Raw genomic sequence first — 26,904 nt, forward strand, 5'->3', positions numbered from 1 at the left:
CTTTCCTCATTCCCAATAATATATAGATTGTTATTGTAAATATCTATCATATACAATTAAAGGAGGTTTTTTCCAACGAAAGTTCTCCATTCAATTCGTTATAGCCTTTCGTATAGAAATTTTCGAGCACTCCTATCGATTTTATTAGTTTCAATTTTGTATTTTCTATAAAAATTCTCTCCTCCATACAAAAAGCCAAAATTGTGTCCTAACGAATTGTAAAAATTCAAAAATTGTTAACACCCACAGAATGCGTAGGTTTTTCAAATATAATTTAAATAATTATTTTAGAAAATTAAATAATTCAAAAATAATTATCAAATATATTTATTTATCTGAAAAAAATTATTTCTCCATGAAAATTATCCAAAATTAGAACCTGTCGATGAAATCGGAGAGTTTAATTCAATCATACGGTCGCAACTAAATAAGTAACACGACAAGCATTTTGACCATATAAAAGGGGGGAAAAAAAGGAAAAAAAGAAAAGCATTTTTTACCGCATCTTCGCTTAGCAATGGGAAACACATGGCAATTGGCATATTCTCTGCGTTTACTCGAAGCGCACTGATGGACACTTTCCTTCTCCAATTCAATGGAGTCGACACCGTCGCCAGCAGCTGTGGCGGTGTTTGTTTCACTCTTCAAGATCAGTGCTGCCGACGGAGCACTCGTCAATCTCACTTGAAGTTCCCTCGGAAAAAGTAGACATGCATGTGTGCTTCCGGCTGGCCGTTGCCCGATTCCCATATCGCAATCCTGTTCCGGTTGAAGTTTCGTCGGCCTCCAAGTGATGATTGACAAGTTCTTCTTCGGTTGCATTCTCTTAGCGCTTGGGAGTACGAAGAATGAAGACGAACCAAGAAGCAGATTCAGACCTTTCGAAATCGGTAATCTGCTTTGACGCGGTGAATTTTGTTTGATAATTAATTTAAAGATTTTGCTATGAGTGGTGGCCCGTCGCAGCGCTCTGCTGCTGGCGATTGTGTCGCTTTGGTTCGAGTTTTATGAATTGATGATAGAGGAGTTTTGTATTAAAATCACTCGCTCGTGCTGGTGTGGGCAAGTTCATGCGAAATTCTGGGCTACCCGGCAGGCTGAAATTTCTAACTTTCTTGAGGTTAATCTTCGTTTCGCCGACTAGATCGGTCCGTTTGTCTGCTAGTGTTGTGGATGTGTTTAGCTCTTGTTCTTCAAGGTTGCTGCTTTTGTCCATGGTTGGTGAATTTCTTTCGTAAACCGACTTTTGAGCTGTTTCACCTCACTTGTCAGAAGTGATTGAAAGCATCAAAAGAGGATGTCTTTTCTTTTTTTTTTAATAAGTGATGAATTCTATTAATCAAAGAGAATGTACATAGTACACTTATCCAAAAAGAACTATTAAAGAAAACTATTTACATCAAGATTAAAATATGAAACTCTTAGCGGATAAAGAGAATCTAAGTTTAACATATATATACTATTAAGTGTATAATAATATATATCTCATATATATCTCTCTGAATTCAGGAAAAAAAAGGAGTGTATATCTGATATATTTGTAACATTCATACTATTGCTTTACACGAATAACTTTTGCTATTTAGTCTGTCACAATATGAAGGGGGTAACGATTTAGTAATAAAATTCCAAGAAAACATAACAGTGAAGAGCTGCAGTTTATCAATCTCTTCGAGGAACAATTTCATCAGATCATAGCAAAACAAAGAAACGGGGTCCCTGTACGAGGTTTTTTGGGCCTGACCTTGCTTAAGTAAGCAATGATGAACACAACAGCTGCCTCATCCAAACCGAACAAGAAAGCATCGCGGGAGCAAAAGCATATATATAAATATAAACACATATATAATACAATAAAGAAAAAGGGAGAAGAAGGGACTACAAGACTGCGAAATTAGAGGTACAACTAAAATAGGAAAAACTGGAAAAGATGGCACAAGCAGACTCCGATCCGGTTTAGTGATGAGTAGTTGCAGAAAGATGGAGGAAGCGTTTAATCGAACAGTTTGGAGGCGTAAATGCAGTGGGGTATAAGAAGTCGTGAGAGGTATTGGAGAGAAGAAGCAGAGCAACTGGGTTTGGGAGGCGGATGCTGGGGTAGCAAAATAAAGCGAAAGAAGGGAACACAGGATAAGGCGGGAGCCGTTGGCGAGTAGGCGCGGCCGTTTCAAGTCGGGGCGTTTAGCCATGGTGCTGGCGGGAGCAGGAGGCATACGTCTTCTGTCGACGGGCTGGGGTGAGTAAGGATAGGCATCCGCCCTTGCAGCCGACGAAGAGGGCGCGAGACCTGCACCGGCGAGATCCATTGCGGACCGACCGTCCGTGCAAAGAGGAGGAGGATGGCGGAGCGGGCTGGTTGGCGTCAGGCAGGGACAAGAGGAAGAGCGGAAGGCAACGTTCAGAGTCACAGGGGCATGGGAAGAAATCGCTGGTAGAGAAGGGGGGTAGAATTGGAAATAGAAAAAAATGTCAGACTGACTCTGCACAATTTTTAATAGTAGAGTGATTATGAATTTTATTTCATGCTATTGGGTTATAATATAATCAACAGATTCGATAGGCCCCAAAAGTATTCATGATATTTTGGGATTATTCCCTCAAATATCTTATAATTTTACCGAATTTTCAAATCTATCTTATACTTTAAAAATTACTCAAAATATGTTATGATTTACATTTGATTCTAAATCTATCCCGCCGTTATATATTCCATCAATATTTAATGGTGTAGCTAACGTGGAACGTAAGTATGTCCATTCTTGCCACTGTAGCTATTTATTCGGGATATATTTGAAAAAAAATTAAAATCATGTGATAAATTTAAAAAAAATCAAAATTATGGGATGAATTTGAGAAAAAAATTAAAATTATGTGATAAATTTGAAAAAAAATTAAAATCATGGGATGAATTTAGAGCCTACTTACGTTTTATTAACGGCGAGATGGATTTAGAACCAAAGGTAAACTATGAGATAATTTTGATAATTTTTAAAGTATATGATAATTTGAGAATTCGGTGAAACAATTGAATGGGTAATAATCTCTAATACTTTTTAAGTGTGAAATCGCCAACGCCATATCATAACCGAGTCCAGCTGACTAGAAAACGCGCCGTTTTACCGCTTCCGCCCGCAAACGGTTTGGACTTTTCATTTTTCGTCTAGTCATTTCAACTATATGCGTCCTAACGAGGAAATTTCGTCCAACGCCAATTCTTCAATGCTAAGGACCCTTCTCATATTAAAAAAGAGCATTGCAGATGCATTTTCCCTCATAAGCTCTCTATCGTCACGACAGATCCTGTCCGCGTCTGTGTTCTTCGTTGAGCTCTCGCTTTTTTGTTCGATCGTGCAGTGGAAAGGTACATATAATTATGAGTCGGCAGACATCGTTTGCTTACAGCTTTGTGGCTCGGGGCAGGGTGGTGCTGGCCGAGTTCACGGAGTCAGATCGTGGCGGCAATCTTTCGGCCGTCGCGGTTCAGTGGCTTCCACGACTCCCAGCTACCAACAGAAACAATGAAAGGTTCACTTCCAACCGCGATGACCACTCCTTCAATTTCCTCGTCGAAGATGGCTACGGTTAGTTGGTCACCTCTCTCCCAATATTGTTTCTAGCACGACGAGATATAATATGACTAGAAATTGACACGATTCATGTTATTTAATTAGTCCTTACCGCGATCGATAACAATTTGTGTATGCTTTCGGGAAATTCGCAGTATACTGTGTCGTTGCGAAAGAATCCGTAAGCGGCAGACTGTCCTTTGCGTTCTTGGAGCGTACAAAAGCGGAATTCAAGCAAAGATATGGAGGCGGTAGGGCGGACGGTGCCCCCGCCAAAAGTCTCACCAAGGAGTTCGGGTACGTGTGCTAACATATCATACATATAACTGACTGATCATAATTAATTTGGTTAACATAAATAAGTTTTCTTGATCGATGAACTTCCACATAGGCCGATTATGAAGGAGAAGATGAAGTACGTAATCGAGCACGCCGAAGAGATCGATAAGGTCTCGCAAGTGGAGGCTCAAATATCACAAGTTAAAAGCATAACATTGGACAACATCAACAAGGTACAGACGTGTACAGAATGTCGTCAATATATGCAGTCGGCAACTCATACCTTGCGCGTTATATTAACTGGACGTATGTTGTTCAGGTCATGGATAGAGGGGAAAAATTGACAGTTCTCGAAGACAAAACCACCGACCTGCGCGATCAGGTAAACCGGTTCAAGCCGAGTGCAAGTTCTTTCTTATCAGCTATAACGACTTGTGAAGTTAATTCCCTTGCGAGCATCGAATTCAGTTTTTGTCAATTGCAATGTCTCAACAGGCGCAATTGTACAAGAAGCAAGGGAACGAGATAAAACGGAAGATGTGGTATCAGAACGTGAAGATTAAGCTGGCCGTGATCGTGATCCTGTTGCTCATCATCGGGCTAATAGCTTGGCTCTCGGCATGCAGTGGATTTAATTGTAGTAAGTAGGTATTTGTATTTATCGATTAGTTCCTTCATCGTTCATTAGATTCCATTGCATACGTACAGTTTGTTCAGATAGAACTGAGACATGTACATGTCCATCCCAACGTGATTATTGTACCGGAGGTGGACTATATGATTCTTTTCGCGGAAAATTTCTACCATTCGTTACACGAGCTGTTCAGTGCATCCCCGGTCGTCGTTAGATCAACGTAGTTTTCACCCATATACAAGTGTTAATATGGTCATCAAGATCTCATGAATGGTATATATGCAATTAACCACCGGCCCGAATTCCCGATTCCCGTTCATCCTTATTTCCCACAGGTGATGACTCGAGATTCTAGCATAAGAAAAATGCGCGTACAGAAATTCTCGGGAACCACTTGCGGTGCAAAAAGAAAATGAAACTCTCGGAGATGGAATTTTAAATCATGTCTTGGCTGAATTGGCCTGAAGTACCCAAAAATGTCATATATGAAATAAATCATCATCAGCCTATAAATCAATAGATCATGCCGCTATCTCGTGTCCGATAAAGTGTGCTTGGTGCACGAATTATCAAAGGCCCAAATCATCAAATCTCATCGTCATCAATGGTCATGCACGATCACATTCTCGGTCAAGCTCTTGACAGAGACATGTCCGTACCGCTATCGATCGGAGGGAGGCAGAGATTCATTTAGCAACTTATGTTCTCCATTCCACAAGTTCAGGGTGATTAATATGCTGATCGATTGGCTTTGATAAATAGCCTAAACTTCCAATGCATTGGGAGTGCACTCTTTGTTTCTTAATGTACTGAGTTCATCGATCTCCCTTATAACCGAAATATGTCTATACTATGAAAAATATGGGCTGTTTTCTTGATTTAGACTACTAGCTAGTGTTACATTCAAATCTCTTTACAAGTAGAGAAGACAAGAAGAGGAGAGAGAAGGAATAAACTCAATGAAGCGGGGGTTCAATAAATGAAGCCCATTCAAACGAGGGATGGGCTTCTTTAGAGAACCTTTTCTATCCAAAATGATGGGCTTTGAATGTTTTATTGTACATACTGATGGACTCTGGGCCCAGAGATCCGGATCCGAGCCCAGATGCTAAATCGGCAATCTTAAGCCCGATACTCGATCGGGCCCATCTTTGGGCAAGTTGCCCTAATTAAAGATTATCACCTATTCTCCTCAATCAAGTTGAGGTAAATCTAATAGATATCTCTACAATATATTTGATTCATTGTATCTCGAGAAATATCCTTAAAGATCCTCCTCTTACATAAGCACGGTCAGGTATGTTATTTACAATTAATTGCACACTCACAAACCCTAGATTGAGCCTGATTTAAGTATCGGAGGGGGAAATCCATAAATACCCTCGATCTCCCTTTGTACATGTTTAGCGTGGAGAGATTGTTCATGTAGCTCGGATTGTGAAGACCATCAAGACCTGAAGCTCGGATCATGACTTCATCATTTGGCACCTTCTGTGAGAAAGGAGACAAAAGGTCATGGTGGAAACAAGGATAAGCAAAGCTCTGGCAATTTGGGGGCCTAACAACCTCGCCACTTGTGGAACCCGTAGGACGCGGAGGGCCAATGATCCCAGCACTTTGGGGACTCGCGAAGGGCAAGGAGATCTGAATCAACCCCTACAGATGCTCCGCCCCCTCGGGTTGACCCCACTCCAACTGTTAACCCGATGGAGGAAATCGACCTTGACTGGGCATACCTGGCGTCCTTGCTAAAAGAAGTCCATAATATGGTTTTAGGGATCATCGCCAGGGAGGCGGACCGAATAGCTTGAAGCACCGCAGCCACGAAAAGCCAACCACTATAGGGGGCCCACGTCCACCTCAGCCACAAGCAAAGGGTCATCCTTAAACGCAGTTGCGCCAAAGAGATGTGGGGTCTGATCCACGAAATACTAGTGGTCGCCCCTCGAGGCCACCACATCAGGAGGGCCGAGATCCGGCCTCTCAAGCTGCTGAAAGACGCTCCATGACTTTCTTGATCCCTCATCTTGGTGATTCTGATCCTAGCTCTGAAGATGAAGAAGATTTAGATAGGGAGAACTTGCCGCGTCAAGCGACTAAAGCGACTGGAGCGACCAGCAACTGAGAATCGACTAGAGCAATTGGCAACCGAGAAGCTACTAGAGCAACTGCAACGACCCTCTTTACTGCTGAAGATGTGGAGAGAATGGCACAAGAATAGGTGGCGCACTCTCTTCAGGCAGTCAAGAGAAAGCAAAGAGGATTGTTGGTGTTGGACGAGAATAGCGACTCTCATTTCACTCCTGAGGTAAGTGAGGCAACTATTCTCAGGAAGTTTAATGTCCCCAACGTCACTTAATTTGACGGCAAAGCCAATACTGTGGAGCATGTGAGGAATCACACCACCTCACTCCTAGGAAACAATGCAATTGAAGAGATCAAGTGCTTGCTCTTTCCTGCAACACTGAAAGGGATTGCAAGCATCTGGTTTCACTCACTCGCTCCCGGAAGCATACGGAATTTCAAGCAACTGAAGGAACTTTTTCTCAAGAGATTCGCTAGGACAAGGAAAATGAGGAAGAGTAAGCTGGAGATATTCAACATTGAGCAAGAGGAAAAGGAAACCCTTCGTGACTGGTACAATCGCTTTCTCGGGGAAACGACTAAGATAGAGGGGTTGACGCAAGTCAAGATGATGTCTGCTTTCCATATGGTCTCCGTAACAAAGACTTGATTAAGGCCCTGCTAACATCTGCCCCTAAAGACTTCACATAAATGACTACAGTCGCTCAGAAAATACATGCAAGTAGAGGAGTCTCTCGCTAGGCTCAATGAGGTTAAGGAGAAGCCTAATGATAAACACAAGCACCCTTCAAAGGGGGAAGAGCAACAAAAAAAGCAAAAAGGACCTACAGAGGGGTTCGAGAAATACACTCTGCTCAACATCCCCATAGCGGTGGAGCTCAATGAAGTCAAAAGATTGGGTTTGGCTCGATACCTGGTGGTTAAAAATAAATGGGGTAACCTGGGGAAAGAACCCATCATCGAGCACTAGGACACCATACAGAAGATTGCAACATCCTCAAAGTAGACATTAAGAGGTTAATTCAAGCTAGACATCTAAAAACTTCGTCCAAGGAAATTCTTTAAAGCAGTCACCTAGCCCACCGAGGCAAAAACGCTTGAGGAGCCCTGCTTAGGAACTCAAGCCATCCTCTCCAAAATGAAGCCGCAAGCATAGAGCTCGCTCTAGGTCTCATAGATGAAGAATCGCTCGACGTCAAGTTTGCATTCAAAATTTAGGGTTCCCTTATAGCACATGGGTTCGACTATTGGCATTTGATTTGTGATTTAAGTGAGCCAAATAGGCTACGCAAACTCATATTTCTTGCATTTAATAGAATAGTTTTTCCATTTACTATCGATTGGTTTTGTCTTTCTGTGCCGGGTCTCATCCCCATGCATCCGGGGGCAACACTAACAAAGACCCTACAACAAGCAGAAGTCGTTGTTACCAAGAATGTGCTCTTAGCCTTCACTAAGGACCTCAGTCGCTTAGCCTTTGCTAAGCAAGTCAACTTTCCTTCACAAGCCTTTCTAATTGAAGTCGCTTAGCCTTTGCTAAGGATCTCAGTCGCTTAGCCTTTGCTAAGCAAGTCACTCTATGTCAAAAGTAAAAGGGACTAGTTAAACGAGTGCAACTACCCTTACTCACTCCAAGTCAGATTTTCGCAGTAGGGGCATGGGATGAAGAGACGCCCTTACCTTTGGCATGTGATGAGGACCTTTTAATCATTGTGCCAGCGACTAGATGCTTGAATGTAGGAAGGTGGAGCTGCAAAAGGGATCGATGCTAAAGAGAGAAATGCTTGGATCTGCATAAATGATTTGGGAAGGACAAGAAGGGCAAAGCAATTTAAAGAACAAGATAGGAAACTAAAAGAGGAGAGTAAACTAGGGATAATAATTAAGCCTTAGTCCCCATGAAGATAAGGCAGGCAAGGAAGATAAAGAAATTGCTAACGTCACTGGACATGTGCCATTCAATGCAAGCATCTGATGGAGAAGGGACAAGAACCTTGTACTTCCCATCGGGTTTATCGGTGGGCCTGCCATATCGCTATACCCTACCTAAATCCGTGTGGTTGCCTGGCATCTATTCAGTGGAGGACACGTGTCGACTAAGTGTTTGCTCCCAGAATAATTCTGGAACCAAACAATAGGCAAATGATGGGCTCCGAACCCAGCGACCCGGATCCAAGCCCAGATGCTAAATCCACAATCCTTAAGTCCAATACTCAATTGGGCCCATCTATGGGCGATTTGCCCTAATTAAAGGTTATAGCCCATTTTCCTTTATCAAGTTGAGGTAAATCTGGTATATCTCTACAATATATTTGATTCCATGTATCTTGGAAAATTCCTTAAAGATCCTCCTCCTATATAATCATGGTCAGGTATGTTATTTATAATTAATTGCTCACTCACAAACCCTAGATTGAGCCTGACTTAAGCATCGGAGGGGAAAATCGAAGAACACCCTCGATCTCCCATTGTGCAGGTTTAGCGTGGAGAGATTGTTCGTGTAACTCGGATCGTGAAGACCATCAAGTCCTGAAGCTTCGATCCCGACTTCATCACATAACTTGGCTTCTTCTATATATATTAGAAACAACTTTCTTTAAAAAAAATTATACTTTCCCTTGTGGAAATAGAAGAAATTCCTTCGAGAAGTGAGGTTGATGGGCTAGTACACACCCTTAATTACTAAAGAGCTAACTTTTCAGTGTGCATAGCCTATTGTTGGAAACTCAGTGGACCCAACTAATTCATCAGAATTGAACTGAGTCAATCGATTAAGAGTAAAACTCTCATAGCGTGTGTTTTCTCCTTTCATGTGATTCGTACCCGCGAATTTATCTCAAGGAGCAAGCAGTGAGTTACTTAAATCAACTCACATTAGTCACCAAAGAACTAATTAAGAGGTTTTATTTTTTAGTTCAATTACAATGCACGTCAATGAGATTTTTTGTATTCTTTTATTTAATTTAATTATTTTTACTAGGTCCATAAACCTATTTATATTAAAAAGATAGAATTACAATCCTACGAGGTTTTCATGAACTCTCCATCTACATCCATCCTAGTGAGCCCCTTGGATCTTTTAAATTTTAAAGAACTATACATATCTGCGCAGTACAAAAATAACGAGTCCGTTGCCCCATATGATGATTCACATGGATCCTAAGTGAAAGAGAGCTTAATTTACAAGCCAATTTACACAAGCATTGCCCTAGCTCCCCGTATATGCCACATCGAAACTCAGCATTTCCATTGAAAAAAATCCTCTAGAATCTTTTGCAAGACTGAAGGATTCCGAATCGAATCGTCTGGGCAACATTACATGCTACCTAGCTTTCACCACCACTTTTTAGTTCTCTTCCATGTTACCCCTAAATTCTAGGTCTAAATGGAATTATTCTCGTTCGTAATGTAAGAAAAGATTTCAGGTGTAATCACTTCAAAACACTTGATTGTCCTGTAGAATTTGCCTTTATTATATCACTGCTTTGACTGATTCCACTGTAAAATTTCTTGTAATGTGCACATAACTTCTAAAATTAAGTTTAACTAATCCCAAATGGAAAAAAAAATGGAAAAGGAAACGGGAAAAGATATCCTAGTCACTCAATTATTGAGTACTGTCACATGATGTGCTTGACAGTCTAGCTGTTTATGGTATAGCGATTGCGTCAACCTTATTAAAGTCGACTTCGTATTGATTGTCGTTTTCAGTTTTAAGGAAAGATTTGCTCATTCAGTGAACCTTTCTATGTCGAGATAAGTTCTCCTCCTACTTTCACTCCCTCGAAGACCGGAACCTTGCCCCCTTACACAACCCATCAAAACTAGGGGAATATACGAACGAAAATTAATTCAAGTGGATCGATATTCTCTTAATTCTCAGAATTTGAATGAAAATGTTTTATTTTTTAATGAAATGACCCGCTTTGAATCTGAATTTGTTGGAATGCATTGTGTTTTCGGATATTGGGTAGTGCACAAGAAGAATTAAGGGGAAAATGCAGCAAAAACGTGTAAACACACGAGGCTTTTGCTAATTCTCAAGACACGACAATACATCTTATCCGAATTCCCCCCTTGAATGTTATCCTTCTCTTCTGGTTGTTACTCACACTTACAGATCCACAAAGCATAAGATGCTGCAGAAGCTATACATACACATATATAGATATTTTATGTATATCAGTATATTTCTCCATTTCGACAAATACGGACTGCTCTTGATTCAAGTATATTCGAACGATTTAATTTAGTAAGTTGTGCAATAATTATTAGATAAGAAAAAAACGTAAATATACAAGTCTTGATTTTGGGTGCCTGAGAATTTCAGTTAAATTTTCAGGGGACCATGAGGTCCCCGGATACCATGTTGCTGCCCCATTTGCTTAGTAGGACGTTTAATTAAGCACTCGATAATCTCTGGTACGAATCTCAAGGGGTTTTGTATAGTGGTTATGTGCACTCAAGTTTGCATCGAGATTCGGGTTTGAATCCCCTTGGGGCCACTGGAGCGCCTTTGGCGTAATTACCCTCTCCGTACGCCGGCGGGGGTTCACGGAGCCTTGGGGATTAGTCGGGCGAAGCCCGGACACCCCGGGTTAGCAAAAAAAAAAAAGAAAAAAAAGAAAAAAAGAAAATCTCTGGTACGTATATGTCCATATATATCTAGGAGCTAACCAGTTCACCGAAAAAAATAATTAGGAGCTAATCACATTAGGTTAGATTTAACGGTTGTCACTCATGAAAAATTGTTAATTGAAATATAGGGCGCGATTCCCTTCATTTCTCTACTCAAGGAATCATGTATATATGTATAGCAGCCCTAAGTTGTATCTGCCCCGAACTTCACCCTCTATCATTCGCTTCATCCTTGCTTTTTGTGGAAAATTTTAACATAACAGGGAGTTTTGTTGATATAATATTTCATACGTCAATTCAATTATTTAGCGTTTTAGTACAAGTTTTTAGTATTTCTGCTATTCGTGATGATTGTTACAAAATGCTAAACACTTAAACTAAAATACTAAATACTTAAACTAAAAGTAAAAGTAATAAACACTTATACTAATCATGAATAGTAAGTACTAAATATTCAAACTGAAATACTAAAGTGTTACTGTGACTTCTTGTTATGTGAAACTTCTTTTGTTAAGGTTGGTGTTAATCAAGAAATCGAGGTATTTATTAGATTTCTCCAGAAAACATATAGTCATCTGATCTATTCTTAACTGATTAATTTTCCTTGTATGGCAATCAAATATGGAGCGACTAGCACACATATATGTTTTCGAATTATAAGCAAACAAGCCATAAAGAAATTGTTAACCGGCCAGTAATTAATAAGAAGAATATGTCTCATTAGAAATCGCCAAAAGAGATACCTCACGGTATGTTCGTCAATAATAAGCACAACCAATTATGTAGAGAATAATATACAGATCACAAGCCACAAGAAAACACGCATACATAGATCACCATTTTAATGGTCAGCGAAACCCCCAGAACACGAATAACAATTTATTCATCATGATCATCAGTCACTTCCCTAACCCCTAATTAAATTTTCACATCACACGCTCATTATATATGAATACATATAAGCTTACACACACATAATATATATATATATATATATGGTTTTCATAAACACGGGGTATTACTTATTCGTGTGCCGTCAGTGTCTCCACCATGACAAAGAGGGCCTCGTCAAAGCATTATGTTTGTTTACGTGTTTCGGACCTCGAAGATGTTGCGGTTCTTGACGACGATGTCATACATGTGCATAGACTTGAAGCGGGAGAAATCACGGGGGAGGGAGATGAGGTGGACGGTTGATCTCTTGTGGAACTGTAGGAGATCCGGGTCATTGTAGTACCGCTCCCACCCGAGTGCTACTAGCTTACTCTCTAGCGCCTCGTATGAGGTTATCACCTCGTTTGTTGGCGTGTACACCAGCAGCTTCTTCTGACCCTGGTTGTTCGAGCCTGTGATGGATTCTCCCCCTACGTTCTCCACCAGCCGAACCACGCCGTTCTTGAACACCCACACACCGGACATATCGCTGTTGTCTTATATATACTTCGGGTATTCCCCCTTGATCAAACTAAGGTTATGCTATTGTGGGGAAGAAATGGTGGAATGTGTGAATGAAATAGGCTTTGTATGAAGAACTGTGAAGAATTTGGTGTTATGATTGAGATAGTTTATGGGAGAGGTATTTATAGAGGAAGAGCTCTCTCTCTCTACACTATTGATTTTTAATATGTTAACTATTCAAACCATGATGAATGCATCAGCATATAAAAGGTACAATCCAGTGGCACACACTATTATCTGAACTGAGACATATATGCTCGATTCTAGCCTTCATTCTCCATTGCTTTACGAAATATTCATGGATCTCTCTTGTATCATAAAAAAAAATGTGATGAATTAAACTGAATGAGTAAATTATGAAGTGCTCCCAGAACATATATAAATGACACATGGGACCTATCATTGCAATCCCATGCTTCTTTTTTTTGACAACTTGAAAGTTTATGAGGCCTCAGTTGTTTTTTTTTTCCCTCATTGGGTACCCTAATATTTAAAAGTCCAATGTTCCCGATTAATCCAGCTCGAACTTTCTCATAATGGATTTTTTTCATTCACGAAACTCAAACGGGAGATCTTATTTAAGGAAAAAAAACGCCGAACCACTTGAAATCAACTCACATTAGTGGCCTCACATGTTTCTTGATAGCAAATACATCGCTTAATATGTACCTTTTCTTTTCTTTGGGTGTGGACAATTTGAATTGTAATGTTAGACTTATGGTTATCTAATGCTATTAATCTGTCTAACCGAGAACCTGTCATAGTAATCGACCATTGATACGGAAAGATTGGTGTCGAGAAGAATGAGCAGATATCTCCGGTTATGGAGACATATAGAGATAGAGAAGAAAGAGAGAGAGGGGGGGTGGTTTCGGGTGTTGTGTGCGCGCCTTTGCGGATCCCTTTTCTTAAAATATTATTTTCCTTTTCTGTTTTTCTCTTTTTTAGCCTTTACCAATTCTTTTATATGTTTTATTATCTTATCGAAATTCGTCGAATTTGGAATGGCCAATGGGAATCTTTCTTCATTGGGACAAAGTCGGAAGCTTCGGATGCTATAGCAAAAGAGATTTCATTAAAAAAAAAAAATTTTAGCGCAGTGATACACTTTTATCTCGTAATTAAGTGGTCTCAAGCTCCATACTCAAGTGAAATTACTCGTATCCTTTAATTTGATATTTATGATTGTTATTTCATTTTATTAGATTTATGAGCCTCCTTTGTAATAAAAAAGAAGAGAGAGATTTGGCGGGCATTGTTATGAAACGTAGCCATCCATCGACTTGTACTTCGTGCATATTACGAAGATGATGAAATTAAAAACGTGTTCACATCGGTGGCTTTGAATGTTGCAAATTTCACCTTTGACTGAATCCGGGGTTTATTGAAAGTTAATCATGTCAAGTCATCAAGAAGATAAACGTGGGTTGGTTTAAGCGGTTCAGCGCTTATTTCGCTTAAGCAAAATCTTGGGTTCGAGTCCTTATGAATGCAAAAATTCACTTTGGGAAAGTTTTACCTATTAGTGGACTGACCCGACTCAACTAGATTAGTCATGGTCCAATTGGGCTTCTAAATAGCAGGAATTACACCCAAAAAAAGAAAAAGAAAGATGGTATCATGTTGAGAATTATAATCTCACATTGAAAAAAATGAAAGAACAACCATGGATTTATATGAGACTTATATACCACCACTTATCAGCTTGAGCTTTTAAGTGGATATGTGTCCAGGTCCGTATAAACCAATGAAAATTTAATATGGTATTAAAGCCTCAGTTACGCGTATGCGTGCCCACACGCGTGTACGCACCTACACCACTCCAAGCCCAATATGCCTGAGTGTAGCCAAGAGTGGGCCTTATGTTAGTGTCCCCCTCGCTTGAGCACGGAAGATGAGCCCGGCTCGCGCTCAATTGTTGAGAGCGGATCTTTAAAGGCACCTGACAACGTATAGGCATAAAGAGACTACACGTTGTACATGAGGGCGAATGTTGGGAATTATAATCTTACATTGAAAAAAATGAATAAAACAATCATAAATTTATATAAGGCTTGTATACCATTACTTATCAGCTTGAGCTTTTAAGTGGATATGTGTCCAGGTCCGTATAAACCAATGGAAATTTAATATGGTATCAGAGCCCAAGTTACGTGTATGCATGTCCACGCGCGTGTACGCACCACACCAAGTCAAACCCAATATGTCCGAGTACAGCCAAGAATGGGCCTCGTGTTAGTATCTCCCTCGCTTGAGCAAGGAAGATGAGCCCGTCTCAAAGTCAATTGTTGAGGGTGAATTTTTAAGGGCACGTGACAATGTGTTGGCAGAAACAGACCACATGTTGCACGTGAAGGTGAGTGTTGGGAATTATAATCTCATATTGAAAAAAATGAAAAAATAACCATGGATTTATATGAGGCTTGTATACCACCACTTATCAGTTTGAGTTTTTAAGTGGATATGTGTCAAGGTCCGTATAAACCAATGAAAATTTAATATATTCCTCTCTAAATAGAACCAAACGGACCATTGACGTGGGTCCTATGTACTAAGTGTTCATGAAAATTTTGGAAAAAATATTCAGTGAGTAATATAGAGTCAAGTGACTGTGTAAAACTCCACATCCGAATGACACGTGTCCTATACACGTCCTCCCAAGAACACTTAAATCGACAACCTCAAACTTACGTATCATGTAAATCACCCTCTTGTTGTTATGGACTAGGTCATGCACCATGTCTTCAGAGAATCCCGATCATTAAAATGACTAATGGTCGGCTATAAATAGAAAATTAAGCATACAAAATTAGTATGTATATATATAGAGAGAGAGAGACACGAGTGTCAGTGTGTATATGTGTTCTGTTGAATATTAATATGTTTATTATATAATTAGGGGAGAGTAGAGATTTTCGAAGGCATGCATATATAGGAAAAGGCGCATTGTGCTTCTCCAAATTTTGTGAGGGACTTCACTTATGAAATACACCACCTAGTATCTAAAAATTTATTTTGTATTGATTAATTCAAATTCGAATCTTGATCATGAAGAAATTAAGCTCTTATAATATTGAATTAATTCATTTACAAAATTCGAATCTAAAATTTTATTCTTATTTATTATGAAAAAATATCGAATCAATCAAATCAATTTAACCTTTTTACAGAAGAGTTTCGCCATGCCGAAAGAGGTTAGACTAATTAAATTAGGTGAGTGTGGAGGAGGTTTTATCTCGTTTGATTGTGGGGCCCAAAGTTTGAAAGAGATTCTTCTCAAGTTTGTACGTGTCACAAAATGAAATAGGATAATATTAACCCAAAGAAAAAGAGAGAATAGGACAATATCCCCATGCGTGAGTATGCCTAACTGCTTGACTTATATCAATTATTATTTCTTAGCTTTCATTCAAATTATTTGATGAGCAGAGCCAAGTTGAAATAGGATAAATTCATGACAATAACTTATAGCAATTTAATTTCATGTGATCAGTAAAATTTTTTATTGAGTAGAAAAGAGAGCACAAGTTCAAGTGAAGTTCTAAGATGTGTACTTGTTGAGAGAAAAATAATTTTAAATAATTCAGTTTTAAAATTACAAAAGTAATATCTCTTAATATTTTTTCCCTAAAAAAGCAAAAATTTCATGTACAAAGATAAAATTTTCACTTTCTTTTTCTTAGACAACTAATTATTTCGGCCCGTGTGGATATACACATATATCCAATTGCAATTACAGAAGATATTCTTTATCCAAATAAATGAGGAAAATGCATAATGGTCCTCTCCTTTTTTTTTTCGGTGGAAATAATCGTCCTCTCATTTGATTCAGCCTGAATTGATCAAAATCCCCCAGCAAATTCGCCCATCCCAATTCCCAGTAGGCTCCCATTTTCCCTTTCCAGTTCTCTCGTATCAAATTATTGTTTCAACAACACATTGAAAATATGGTCCGAACAGCTCGAATTTCTTCTAATCACACGTCAACGATCAAATGCCGACTGTAATAAATTTGTAAAATTTCAACTTGGGCCTACACAGACTTGAACCCATCTACAACCTAAAAGCTTAAACTTATAGGTTGTTGGACCTAAATCTCATATAAGCTTGTGGTTTCTTTCTCAATTTTTTCATGTGGGATAACATATCTCAACAAAATTGTTAAGAACTTTCAGTTTTGAATGGGTGTGTCCATCATCCCATTCTGATGCCATGCATACAATTACGCAAATGCAATATTGGATCGATGATTCCCATCACATCCTCCCGAGGTTCCCGACTCGACGAGTCAGCTTTAATTTCCTGAGATCTTTGCCCTTTTTATTTCCTTTTCTTTTCCTTTTTTTAATCCATAGTTAAATCTTGGAGTCTTTTATTAGTTTTTTTTTGAATTTTTTTCGATGTACATGTCTTATAGGTCTTGATTAATACGGTTCAAATTCGACCAACCCATTAAAAAATAAAACACTTCCAATCATAAACTTTTTCCCGATGCGGTGCAGCATTTGGTTGAGTTTGGTCCCGATTCCCGCAAACAAACTTTCCTATCGACAGCCATTGAGACCATCAGCAGCCACAACCTTCCAACAGCTCAACAACTCCCAGCCAAAAGCCTGCAGCCATCTCCAATGTCCTGACATATCAGAGAACTATCCCAATATGCTGGACCCTCTCCATGATCGACCTTTACAGCCCCTGAGAATCGCTGCGCAGAACTTGAGACCTAAATATTAGAAAATCAGATATGATGCAGCTTGGAGAGGAGACAAAGCATACATATCAAGGGGAGCTCATCTCCACAATCAGATCATCATCTGGTCTTGATGTGCACCCATCAAAATGACATCACCGTTACAAGTGGAAACTGTTGTGGTCCTTCTTGCCCTTTCCTTAGCCCATAATGCAGGATGGTCGAAAATTTGCGTTGAAACTAATGCTTCATTAGTAGTAGAAGCTTTTGCTCATCCCCGAAATGCTCATTGGGAAATTAAGAATTTCATTTCAGACATTTTTATTTTATATTCTCTTTTGTCTGAGTGTTGTTGCAGTTGGGTCCCTAGAACATTGAATTACCAGGTGCTTGACTTTTGTCAACTTGACTTTAGTTTAGGTTGTGATGCTCTTACTGTTTTTGAGGGATACCTTATAATGACGTTCCATAATGTTCCTTACCATTTGCAATAACTCATAAACGTTTGGTTTTGTATTGGAATTTGTGAACTAGCTCTTATTTTAACCAAAAAAAAAAAAAGAACAACCAACCCGGAGCAGAAATTATTAGAAATGAAAGGGCAAAATGTTTGCGCTCTTCATGATGTATATATGAATGAATCAGTAGTAGGTAGCTAATCCAGAATTCAAAATGTGTTCCAAAAAATATTTTATTAAATCTCACACTTTTATTATAATAGTTATAATAAACAATAAAAACTGGCCATAGCAATGCGAGGGAGAGTAGTGATCTTTTCCAAACTCTCAACAATATTCTTTTTCTAATTTTTTTATTATTGATAATAAAAATCGGTCCATAACAATAAGAGAGAGAATAGTATTCTTTTCCAAACCCTCAACAATATTCTTTTTCTAATCTTTTTATTATTAAAATATTATTGTTATTTATTTATTTACATTTTCTATATTTCTTTCAAGTTTTTATTCTATATTTTATATCCAGAAGTCCTATCAGTTATGGCAAATCAAGTTCGACTCGAGTCCGGACTGTCCACTAAGCGGTAAAACTCCCTCAATGCTCAAATTTGTGTAATTTTTCTATTAACAAAAACTAGTCCATAGCAATGAGAGGGAGAGTAGTGATCTTTTTCAAACTCTCCACAACATTCCTTTTCTAATCTTTTTACCTTTAAATTATTATTAATTTATTTATTTACATTTTATTATTTCTTTCTAGTTTTTATCTTATATCTTACATAAAGAAGTTCCAATCAATTATGAAAAATCAAGTTCGACACGAGTCAGGTCAATATACTAAGTGGTAAAACTCCCTCAATCGTGAATTTTTTCCACACATAATACTCAAATTAGACTCAATAAATAAAATTATTTGTTTATTTACATTTTCTGTAAAAACTTTTGAGTTTGTATCATGATATTTGAAAGTCCAATGAGTTCCGATTAATCTAGTTGGAGTTGAGTTGGCCAATAAGTTGTAAAATATTTGCATTTTCATAAATTTTATCCACAAACAAGATTCGAGTTCACGTTGGTTATTAATGTAACAAGCGTCAAAATCACCTGAACCAAGCTACATTGGTTACACATTTCCAATTTATTCCCTTGCGGTTCTAAATCTTTACAAGAAAAAGTTCGTGAAATGACTTTAAAATAACATATATCTTTTTAATTGGCGACCAATTTTTATTTTGTCAAATCATTATTCTAGAGGAGTGAAAGTGCATCATTCTTATTGGGGTACACATCGAAAAAAATTGTTTCATTTAAATATAAATTAAATAAATTAATAAAATTGCAAAACATTTTTTTTTACCTTTTTCTCATTGACGTTCAGGCTTTTTTTAAATATATTATATTTCACATAAATTTTATAACACTTTTTTGTCAATGTAATGAGTTATAACCTTTCATGATGATTTTCTTTTAGTAAGATACAAGGTAAATTATTTTCTATATTTTCAATATCCTAATAAATATCAGTAATCAAAGCAATTAAATGACATAAGAAAAATGAGTTTGTAACTATTATAAATATAAAATTTGGAGTAAGCGTAAAAATATATTAACTTTTACATCACGTGAACTATACAAGTTAATATACCTTGTAAGAAGTCTAAAAATTAATAGTTCATTCTATTACTATATATTGATGTTATTGTTTATATTGAGTATTGCATAAATTACGATTACCATCTTATTGATAAAAAAAAGTTCCAGTCATGCGGCATCGCAGGGACATTTTGCCCTAGTTATACATTATAGATTATACTTATTATATTATAGATTAGATGACATCTGGAATACCTTTTTACAAATGCGTGAGCATATTCTCCCCAGTCATATATATATCATTGATACTTCATTGAAACATTATTTCTTAACCAAAGTGGAGAATTTCAGAAAGTGATTAAGGGATGAGTGAACGTGGTGATTTATAAAAATGAATTATTTCGGGGACAGTCGAATTAATTAATCGGCTAGAGCTATATATTCCACGCTGTAGGAATTGGGTCCTTATGCTCCCAACTTAATGGATGAAAGTTTTAGTTTATGCTGAATTAGTTTGAAGAATAAAGTATTGTAAACATCTGGAATATTAATGCAAGATCAAATCCCTCATCAGATATCAAATTCCTTTGTTTTCTTTAATTGATATTCGCGATATTTCAGGGACAGTCGAATTTTTTTTTTCCGTTATACTTCATTTGAAATGACAAGAGATATGCTTGTTTTTTTTAATCAGGTAGTTAAGATGAAGAGAGAATTCAGTATCCATACATATATTCACATGGGTTAATAATTCGCTGCAGTTATTTATCGAAATTTCTCAATCATCATGGGGTATTGGTTCTCATAGGTCCAGCCCAGCCTAATTGATCATAAAGCCAATAAAGCAGACACTGTACGATTTTAATTATCAGCATATTCGGTTATTTAGATAGGTATTCAATTTTCCGGACCGGGCACGCTGGGTGCGAGTCACGGAGCCAATTTACATTACAACCCGAATGTCACACCGAGCCCTCTTTTGCCCATGTCTGGACCGGCATGCCGCATATCTCCCGAAGGGACATGCCCGTGGTCTTTCTAATTTTAGGCATATGTGAGACCACCAGTCACGCTCATGTATTATCATAACTACATGTCCGACCACATGAATTTTAATAACTTACTATTAACTAGTCCTCTTACCTGCGCGATGCCTGGGCCTTTGCAAATTGATTTTTTCACTAAATTTTTTGAGAAATATATTTTTGAAACACAATGCAATTATGATTTAAAATATTTTTAATTTGTGTTTTATAAATTACGTTTACGAATTATATTTTTCGAAAATCAAAGAGAATAAATTATCAAATATTTCATTTAATTTTTTATTTTTAATTAAGTAATTATTTTCATAAATCTATGTATGCATAGGAATGCAAAGGGACGAACGATCATGAGCTAAGGTTTACCCATCGAACCTATTTGGAGGCTTATGTGGAGGCTTCTCCTTAAACGAATGGAGAAATCTCCTTAAATTAATTTAAAATTATATATATATATATATATATATATATATAAAAGAACTAGGTTAGACACTCCCGTGATGCAGCGGGGCGAAAAAAACTTCTTCAATTTTTTGGTTCATCATAGTAGCTTGCATGATAGCTAATATAACGCATAACTGAAATTAATGATAAAACTAATTACTAATGTGTAAAAATTAGGAACTCTTCATTAATAATAGATGATTAAGATTTTCCAAGAAATTGTACTAATTAATTTTCATATGATATAAAAGTGAATATTTTTCTCTAAGCTAACCTTAATTTAAACTTTTAATATTTTAAATTAGAAAATCATGATCATGATATAATAGTCCTTAAGGTCCACTAATTTAAAATGGACGTTAGGAAAAGATCAGTGACATCGCTTGCACATAAATTAATCGGATTCGTTGGGTTTTTTGAATATGAAGTAGTGCACATCGAAAAATGTTTGTGTAATTAAATATAAATTTTAAAAAAAATTAAAAAGATTTTTTTTTAAAAAAAAAAAAAAGAAAGAGAGGAGTGGGCTCCATGAGCAGTAAAAACAACCCCACTCTCCCTATCATTCCCACGACACTAATAGGGTGACATCGCTTGTACATATAATCGGATTCGTTGGGTTTTCCGAATATGAAGTAGTGCACACCGAAAAATGTTTGTGTGATTAAATATAAATTTCAAAAAATTTTAAAAGTTAAAAAAAAAGAGGGGGGGCTTCGTGAGTAGTAAAAACAACCCTACTCTCCCTATCATTCCCACATACCAGGTTTAATTGTTTACTGTAATGTAATGTTTACTATAATAATAATATTTGTCATTAGGGCAGCATTTTCCTTCTACCGGATGGAAAGATTTCGAAATCAAATGTTGATGGAGATATCAATATCATTAATTGGTCTTATATGTGCCCCTTCTTTTGTATTTTTCTACCTTTCATTTTTTTAGGTATACACCCTAGTATTCAAAACCTCAATGGAGCATGATTAATCCGATTCAAACCGGATAGGTCCATTAAGAGGTAAAAATCGCCGGCATAGATGCTCTCATTTCGCAGGACTTGAACCCGATTTTTTATTTAATTAAAATAAGTGTCGAATTATTCAAATCAATCTATATTGATTTCGACTTTTTTAAGATGTGGGACTTCTCGTGACAAAAAACTACTAAATTAGTGTCATGTAAGACGAAATTAATTAGAGTTTGATGGTTGTACTTTTGTTGGTGGTGAAATCACTCTTTTTTCATCCATTAAAAAAAAGTGACTTGAGCACATCGGGGAAAAAAATAGTGACTTCACCACTCATAGAAGTATTATAAAGCCTTCGGGGAATTTTATATGGTGAAATTAATAAAATAGATTGCACCATATCATCAAGTAAATTACTAAAATTATAAATAAAATTTGAGCATCTTACTCAAAATAAAGTAAAATTCTTCAAATTAATTTGCACACTTTATTTCAAAATTTGATTTTTTTTTTTGTGATTGAATGGTTTATTTTAAAATGTGGAATTGTGCAATTTACTTCCTCTATTAGTAGTTTACTAAAAAATAAGCAATTCACTAATTAAAAGAAATTATAGTAATTTATAAGAAATTGTAATAATTTACTTTGATTACATGGTACAACTGATTACATTAAAGATGTTCCCAACACCATCCCGTTTATTGCAAGTCCAAAGATCCCTAATTATAACTTGCAATTCCGAGAGCTGCTAACCCATATATAATGCAGGCTTCATACCAATTTCAGTATTATTATTTTTTTGTGTGCATACAATGATATTCGAAAGTCTAATGGGTACCGACTAATCTAGTTCGAGTCAGGTCATGGGTAAAACTTTCTCAACATGAATTTTTTTTTATTCACAATACTCGGACACGAGACATTAATTAAGGGGAACAAGTACCAAACCGTTGGAACCAATTTCTCTTGGCTCAGTATGGTTTCTTAAGCCAATGCTTGTGCAATTTTCTTTTCTTAAATATTATTTTGTGAGGGAGTTATGGAGATTTGATTTATTGTTATTAGATTTTAAATATTTTTATTTTTTTAATTAGTTAGACATATCTTTTAAATTTTGTTTTCCAGATTTTCTTCTTGCCAGTTAGTCAATAAATAACTAAAAGCTGTGTGGGAGACATTCTCAGCCAACAGGTCACCGCTAGGGATGGCAATGGTGTTAGTGAAAAAAGGGTATCCGTGACGGATGTGGTGCAGTGTGGTGGTTTTAGATCGCGGTGCAATCACAGTTCTCGTGGTATCCGCACAACTGCTCACCACGTGTATAGTCTTTATCTATTTTCTTTCCTTTTGCTAATATGTAAATTTTTTTGGTTTAATACAATGAAATAAAAATATTAATAGTTAATAAATTGGTACCGATGGTCTCACCATGTATCAAAGCAGGAACATCTTTATTATCAGGCGAGGGCATGCGCCACTACGCTAGCTACACCCTTTTTTGATTAATATGTAAAATTTAATCGATTATGGAAGAACTCGTGGGTCTAATAAAAGGAAATGAAAAGATAAATAAATGGCAACATGTGATCATATTGACATGAATCGATCTTGAATAATTTTCTACGTCAAAGAGTGTTTCATTTTACTACACCTCATAAAAAACAATATATGAAATTTAATATGAACATATATGTTGTTGAATATAAGCGAAACCGGCCACAGTCCAAGGATATCTATATATCTACATGAAAGTTGTGTTATTTCATGCGATGTCAGAGAGAGTACAATTCAAATAACGTATTCTAACGAGTGTGAATTTTTTTCATTTAATTTTATTATATTTTAGTAAACTTTTTAATTATATTTTAATAAATTTAATATAATTATAATATATTCAATTTGACTTTCGATAAATAAAAAAATGAAAGTATTAAGTGTGTTCACACTATTTCGGCAAATTAAATATTTTATTTTTAGTATATAATATTATAAATTTTCTTCTAAATTTTTATATAAAATAAAACAATAATATATACATTACTTGATGATGAAGTAATTAATAATATTATGAAATAATATAATAAGTTAATTTTTTATTATATTTTAATAAATTTATTTTATTTGTAATATATTATATTCATACAAAAGCAATAAGTGCGTTCACATTACTATTTTCGTTTTATTAAGCAAATTAATTATTTTATTTTTAGTATATAAAATTATAAATTTTCTTCTAAATTTTTTATATAAAATAATGCAATAATATATACGTTACTTGATGATGAAGGAAATAATAATATTATAAATAATATAATGAGTAAAATTTTTATTATATTTTAATAAATTTATTTTACTTATAGTATATTATATTCGACTTTTGATGAATAAAAATACGAAAGTAATAAGTGCGTTCACATTATTATTTTCGTTTTATTATACAAAATAAGTATATAAAATTATAAATTCTCTTCTAAAATTTTTATATAAAATAAGGTAATAATATATATTTATATTACTTAATGATGAAGTAAATAATAATATTATAAAATAATATTATATTATATATGTTTACTTATTTATGAAGTAAATAATATTACTATATAGGTTCACTTTTTCTCTAAATTTACCATTCAAAATAATCAACTTTAACTAATTTTGTCACATTTACTTATTTCATAATTAGGTAATGTATGGATTTTAAATTATTTTATTTGATTTTTAAAATTGCTTATCATTTTTTTGAAAAAAGAATTTTCTAAATTTAATTCATGACCTCTTGGATATTTTCTTCTTTGGACTTTTTAATTCTTCTAAGTAAACGAATTATCTTCTCCTTTTATTGTCTCAATAATTTCTATTGTTAAGTTCTTTAAATCGAAACTATTAAGTTTATTAAATTTCAAAAAAAATTATTAATCAATTTATAAATTAAATATTATTAACATTAATGAAAAATAAAAATGATAGTGCCGGTGCATAAAACCAAGTATCATACTAGTAAGTTAGAAACCAAACACACACGTTACTTAAGGTTCACCCGACCATCACCATATCTTCAAGCATATTCCCCGCAACTTGTATAACAGGGTTTATTCATCAGTCAATATATTTTCCAAGCCCTATATTTCAGAGGCACATGTCCATCTCATATATATGATATGCTAAGACATAATTTTTTACCCATAATGGGGAATTGCTACTTAATTTAATGTGCCATGACAGATACGGCATTGATGAAGCAACACTATTACATATCGCGGACCTCGAACATATTACGGTTCTTGACGACGATGTCATACATGTGCATAGACTTAAACTTGGAGAAATCACGGGGGAGGGAAACGATGTTGACGGTCGATCTCTTGTGGAACTGCAGGAGATCCGGGTCATCATAATACCGCTCCCACCCAAGTGTTGACAGGATACGCTCTAGCACAACGTATGAGGTTATCACCTCGTTCGTTGGCGTGTACACCAGCACCTTCTTCCGGTACGACTGGTTGTTCGAGTCTGTTAGGGAGTCCGGCCTGGAATTCTCCACCAGCCGGACCACACCACCCTTGAACACCCACACACCTGACATATCGCTGTTCTTGTATATTTGTGGGGAGAAGGTGCTGCAGTATGGGATGTGGGAATGAAATAGGGCTATATGAAGAACTGTCTGTTGCTTATTGATCGGGATAGTTTCTTTGGGACTTATTTATAGAGGACGAAGAGCTCGCGATCTCTCTCCCCCTCTATCTGGACTATTAAATAATTGAATTTTAATATATATAGATGGAATATGTATGTTAAATTTTCAAATCACCATCAAATTATTGGTTGAGTTATAAGCATATTCAAGCTTCGTGAGGAGGAGAATACAAGCTCCAGGAAGTGCACTTGTCGGGAGGAAAAATAATATTTAATGCTCGGTTTCCTGAAATTGACAGAGCAATGTCTCCCATAATTTTATCAAAGAAGATGTAGTGAAGTGACGCGTGCCTTCGCCTGGTGACCAAGAAGGTTCATATTCATTACTCGTTATGGAATTACTCGTTCCCATTTATTAGTTATATTAAGATTTCTATTTCATTGTATTAGACCTATCGATCTCCCTGGTATTAAAAAAAAAATCAAATCCATTATACCGACAGATGCCTTTAACTGCGTTTGAGAAAATTAAGTATTGGATTCTCCGAATATGAACACGATCTTTGTAATCGAATTTCTTCTTTTCTCTTTCACAAGAACTTCAAAGTTGTAAAAGGACCCCATTTTTTTTCGAAATGTGCTGAAGGAATTATATATATATAAGATTAATGCCCATGCTATGCACTGATTTCACTAAATCCCATTAATCAATTATCATAGATGCCTTTTATTTTATTTTCTCCTATCATAATTAAATTTGCGTTACTCTTTCGTGATAAAATATAATAAGTATTGTAATAAATTATATATATTGTAATATTTTTTTTTTCGATGGTTATATGGAGCTCAAGCCCAATACAAAGAAAAAGAAAATTTTAAGAAATGAGGTATGGAGATTTTCAACGATATTGTCGAAAATCATCTCTCCCAGTTCAAAGGAAGGATGCCGGAAGATATGAAGTCCAAGGGGCATCTAGAGTGCCCTTCTCACCAGTCAATTTACGCAAGTATTCCTTTCCCTAAAATGTGGTTCAGTACAATATTCCAATCTTTAGCTATCAGCTCCCCAATTGGATCAACCACCATAGCTAAATGAGGTGCACTTGGATCCCGACTCTAGATGAGATTATGAAGCACTGCAGAGTCCACTTCCAATTCGCTAAGACGATGGCCACGTTCTGAAGCTTGCACGGACTTTTTTTATTAAAAAAAAAAAGTCTTGCTGATCTGGAGGAAGGAGAGAGAGCGGGATGGAAGGGAGAAAAAAAGAGAAGTGAATGGTCATATTGTTGAATTTACAAATATATCCTAAATATAATGAGATTTATAAATTAAATATTATGTCGCGGCCATTTTGGGAATATAACGAAAACTCCCTTCTGACTTTATAATAATATAACTAGATATAGGGGC

At 36.3% G+C, this 26,904-nt stretch overlaps 3 protein-coding genes across 3 annotated transcripts; 1 reads left to right on the forward strand and 2 right to left on the reverse strand.

Moving 5' to 3' along the window:
• Positions 1-2,903: 2,903 nt before the first annotated feature.
• Positions 2,904-4,660, forward strand: LOC116208508 (vesicle-associated membrane protein 724-like). The gene is made up of 5 exons (XM_031541994.1): positions 2,904-3,581; positions 3,722-3,863; positions 3,958-4,078; positions 4,165-4,227; positions 4,341-4,660. Exons 1-5 carry the CDS (start codon positions 3,374-3,376, stop codon positions 4,491-4,493), a joined length of 687 nt encoding a protein of 228 aa, XP_031397854.1. The 5' UTR covers positions 2,904-3,373; the 3' UTR covers positions 4,494-4,660.
• A 7,279-nt stretch (positions 4,661-11,939) lies between these two features.
• On the reverse strand, positions 11,940-12,772 carry LOC116206955 (flowering-promoting factor 1-like protein 3). The gene has a single exon (XM_031539795.1). The coding sequence runs from the start codon at positions 12,619-12,621 to the stop codon at positions 12,289-12,291; it is 333 nt and encodes a 110-aa protein (XP_031395655.1). The 5' UTR covers positions 12,622-12,772; the 3' UTR covers positions 11,940-12,288.
• A 12,108-nt stretch (positions 12,773-24,880) lies between these two features.
• LOC116208600 (flowering-promoting factor 1-like protein 3) lies at positions 24,881-25,537 on the reverse strand. The gene has a single exon (XM_031542129.1). It carries the CDS (start codon positions 25,436-25,438, stop codon positions 25,103-25,105), a length of 336 nt encoding a protein of 111 aa, XP_031397989.1. The 5' UTR covers positions 25,439-25,537; the 3' UTR covers positions 24,881-25,102.
• Between the last annotated feature and the right edge of the window lie 1,367 nt (positions 25,538-26,904).

The sequence above is a fragment of the Punica granatum genome, chromosome 5, assembly GCF_007655135.1.
Source record: "Punica granatum isolate Tunisia-2019 chromosome 5, ASM765513v2, whole genome shotgun sequence".
Classification (NCBI taxonomy): Eukaryota; Viridiplantae; Streptophyta; class Magnoliopsida; order Myrtales; family Lythraceae; genus Punica; species Punica granatum.

What these genes read in the sequence shown, in the direction of transcription:
- LOC116208508 (XM_031541994.1), top strand. Translation starts at nt 3,374, where the DNA reads ATGAGTCGGCAGACATCGTTTGCTTACAGCTTTGTGGCTCGGGGCAGG. An exon ending in AGTCTCACCAAGGAGTTCGG is followed by an intron (nt 3,864 to 3,957) that starts GTACGTGTGCTA and finishes ACTTCCACATAG; the next exon opens with GCCGATTATGAAGGAGAAGA. An exon ending in CCACCGACCTGCGCGATCAG is followed by an intron (nt 4,228 to 4,340) that starts GTAAACCGGTTC and finishes ATGTCTCAACAG; the next exon opens with GCGCAATTGTACAAGAAGCA.
- LOC116206955 (XM_031539795.1), bottom strand. Translation starts at nt 12,621, where the DNA reads ATGTCCGGTGTGTGGGTGTTCAAGAACGGCGTGGTTCGGCTGGTGGAG.
- LOC116208600 (XM_031542129.1), bottom strand. Translation starts at nt 25,438, where the DNA reads ATGTCAGGTGTGTGGGTGTTCAAGGGTGGTGTGGTCCGGCTGGTGGAG.